At 64.2% G+C, this 2,972-nt stretch overlaps 2 protein-coding genes across 2 annotated transcripts in view; one reads left to right on the forward strand and one right to left on the reverse strand.

Annotated features, from left to right (window-relative positions):
• Positions 1-1,465, reverse strand: part of F751_0506 (Scavenger receptor class B member 1) — a gene marked incomplete at both ends in the record, with an annotated part of 3,692 nt that extends 2,227 nt beyond the window's left edge. The window contains 3 exons of the mRNA XM_011400073.1: positions 201-836; positions 1,093-1,190; positions 1,309-1,465. Coding sequence (XP_011398375.1) covers positions 201-836; positions 1,093-1,190; positions 1,309-1,465 — 891 coding nt within the window. The remainder of the gene's footprint in view (positions 1-200; positions 837-1,092; positions 1,191-1,308) is intronic.
• A 411-nt stretch (positions 1,466-1,876) lies between these two features.
• Positions 1,877-2,972, forward strand: part of F751_0507 (hypothetical protein) — a gene marked incomplete at both ends in the record, with an annotated part of 4,824 nt that continues 3,728 nt past the window's right edge. The window contains 3 exons of the mRNA XM_011400074.1: positions 1,877-2,050; positions 2,223-2,412; positions 2,555-2,802. Of these exons, the coding sequence (XP_011398376.1) occupies positions 1,877-2,050; positions 2,223-2,412; positions 2,555-2,802 (612 nt within the window). The remainder of the gene's footprint in view (positions 2,051-2,222; positions 2,413-2,554; positions 2,803-2,972) is intronic.

Here is a 2,972-nt window from a genome sequence, read left to right on the forward strand (position 1 = left end):
AAAGAGTGGAAGCTTCAGTTTTTCATGGGACGATTGTCTGTGCAGGCATGGCTGGAGCAGGTCGACGAAGGCATGCTACCTCGGTACCAAGCGACGTGCACAGCCTCGCCTCCTCGCATCAACCACACTATGCTCCGAAACCACCTCCCGAAACACCTGCCACCCCGTCTCCCATGATCCTCCTACCCTCCCCAGCCCACCTCCTCCTGGGCCAGCAGGGTGGCGGCCCGGAAGGCCTCCCCAACCCACACCACGTGGCTCTGGCCCAGTGTCACGCCCGGCTGGAACTGGAGCCCGTCCCCGCCGCGCACGCGCTCCACGTGCGGCGGCGCCCAGGCGGTGACCCGGGTCAGCCCCCGCCACTCCCGCGCCTGCCAGACCTCCCGCGGGTCGCGTGCGCCCGTGGCCATGACGTTGACGGGGCGGGTCGCCGCGGCCGCCGCGCCGCTGATGTTGTGCACGATGGTGAAGTGGGGGTCCAGCCCGGGGGCAAACCAGTGCAGGCGCTTGAGCAGGGGGTCGTCGTAGCCCCAGAGCAGCTCGCGCGCGCTGCGCGTGGTAAACAGGCCCTCCACGTCGGCGCCGGACCAGGCCTCCACCGCGCGCGCCAGCCAGCTGAGCCAACGCGCGGCGGAGGCCGGCGCGTAGCCGCCGATCTTCTCCAGCGCGCCCACAAGGGGCAGGTTGAGCGTGGTGATGGGGGTGTCGAGGGACAGCGGCGTCAGCTCGGGGCAGGGCAGGTAGTAGGTGTAGTCGTGGAAGGACACTGTGCCGTTCAGGAAGGTGATGCCCTGCTTGATGGCGTGCTTGGTGTAGATGAAGGGGCCGATCTCCTCCTGCAGGGGAGGGGGGGTGAAGACAGGCGGGGTGTGGTTGAGCGGGGGACCTAGCATCAAGAATACCAGGCGGCGGGCCACATGCTCACATAAATTCTCCCACACAGATCGTAAGACAAGGAGGAGGTGGGTAGGCGGTAGGTCTTGCGTTAGACTCCCTTGAGGAGCGGGTCAAGGCGTCCTGGCACCAATAATCCATGGGTCCGCACGAACACCAATCATGCCAAAGCTAACAATGATCCGGCCCTGGCCTCACCAGGACGGGCTTTGCGCCGGCGCGGACGTCGACGATGTTGGTGATGCTGAAGAAGTAGTAGCGTACGTGCACCGAGGCATTGGTGGCTGCATACCGGTCTGCAGGGATGGTGGGAGGCTAGGTTTCCTTGGAGGGAGGGTAGAGAGAAGCATGACGGGCACCATGAAAGACGGGAGAGAGGCCACTGTGCCCACTCCAGGCATGAGCCCCACGCACCATGGACGCTGGGTGGGGAGTCGGGGCGCCAGATGACCTGCTCCGAGATGGCAGACTCCACGCGCCTGTCAATTTCCTGCACGACCCTGTCCACCCCGAAGCCGGCGAGGAAGCCCAGGACCAGCAGACTGCCTCCAAGGGCATACGCCCAACGCATGTCGACAGCGTCTCAGGCGATCAGGGCTTGTGCCGGTCACCACTCTCTAATTTCACACTTGGCAGAGGCGTATGTGTTCGCGGTCTCCTCTGGGAACCGACATGCTCTGCACAGAGCTCTTGTCTTCGCTCGTATCTCCAGTTTCACCACGTAGCATGCACAGAAATTCGTTGGGCGATGTCGTATTTGCACCTTCTTGTCGGTCTTCACATGTCGATGTGATCTGCGCGCGCCCAGTTCTTACTCCGGCACACATTGAAATTGCACCTGTGTTCCCTTCCGAGCGGACATGCAGTACTTGATCGATATGTCGATGAAAGCATGCGGAGATACGGTGAAGCAGTGATCCGAAATTCCCACAAGCAGTGGCCATGAGGGTCCGCAGGGACTGACTCCCACCTGCAAGCACTAATGTTCGGGGCTGGCAGCCTGGCAGCCGCGGGGCGGGGGTCCCTGCCACCCCTCCCCAGCACTCCCCCCAAACCGATCGGCTTCGCCTACAACGAGAGGGTGGCAGCGGCCCTGCTCCCCAGTCTCATTATCCTGGCCGGATTTGATGGAGGGTCCATGGCGTCCATCCTCATGGTGGGTGCTACGCCAGGCGACTTTGGGGCATCTTGGCTTTGAGGAGAGAACGAGATGGGCGGCTTCAGCGACGTCACCCTACTGGCATGGGGTTGGGGACCTGACCGAAGGGACTCTCCCACTGCACCTCTCCCCCGAGTTACGCGAGGTCCCATGCTCAACCACCGTGCAGGTGGGGGGCATGGCGGTGTACATCCTGGACACCCTGAGGCAGAAGGAGATGGCCTTTGGCGTGGCCTGGGCCACCCTAGGCCTCGCCCTCCTGGCCGCCGCGTCGGGGAAACTCTTCCTGGCCAGCGAAATGCCGGGCATCCTCGCCGCCCTCGTCTTGCTCATCACTGCAGCGTGCCTGGCCCTCACGGGTGCGAGGTTAACGGGGGACATTCGACCCTGCACTCGTTCCTGCGCCACCTCTGCCGCGCCACGCTTTCCCCCTCCATCCCCAAGCCCCTCGCTCCTCAACACACACACACACACACACGCGCGCACTTGATCCCCTGACAGGCCTCTGGATCTCCATCCAGTTCCGCTGGATCCAGCTGCAGTACCCCGTGGTGGTCGCCGGCTTTGAGAAGACGCTCATTGGCGGCAGCTTCCCCGTGGCGGCCGCAGTGCAGTCCTGGGCGCTGACCGTCGCGGCGGGGGTGGATGCTGCGCCCTTCCTCCTTGTGGCCCTGCTGTGCACGCTGTACCACCTGCTGGCCCTGCCCCTGGAGCCCAGCCTGGCGCCGCGCGGGCGAGGTGGGTGGGGGGTTTGGTGGTTTGGTGGATTCCGTGGGGGTGGAAGGGGGTGGGGGGGTAACGCATGACGAAGGGGGAGGAAGCACCGCATGCACCTGCCTTTACATGCATGGATTGTCACTCCCTTGGCCATACCGCAAGGCACCCCGCACCTTCATCGTACCCGCCGACGCCCCCTATT

The sequence above is a fragment of the Auxenochlorella protothecoides genome (genome assembly GCF_000733215.1).
Source record: "Auxenochlorella protothecoides strain 0710 unplaced genomic scaffold scaffold108, whole genome shotgun sequence".
NCBI classification, from domain to species: domain Eukaryota; kingdom Viridiplantae; phylum Chlorophyta; class Trebouxiophyceae; order Chlorellales; family Chlorellaceae; genus Auxenochlorella; species Auxenochlorella protothecoides.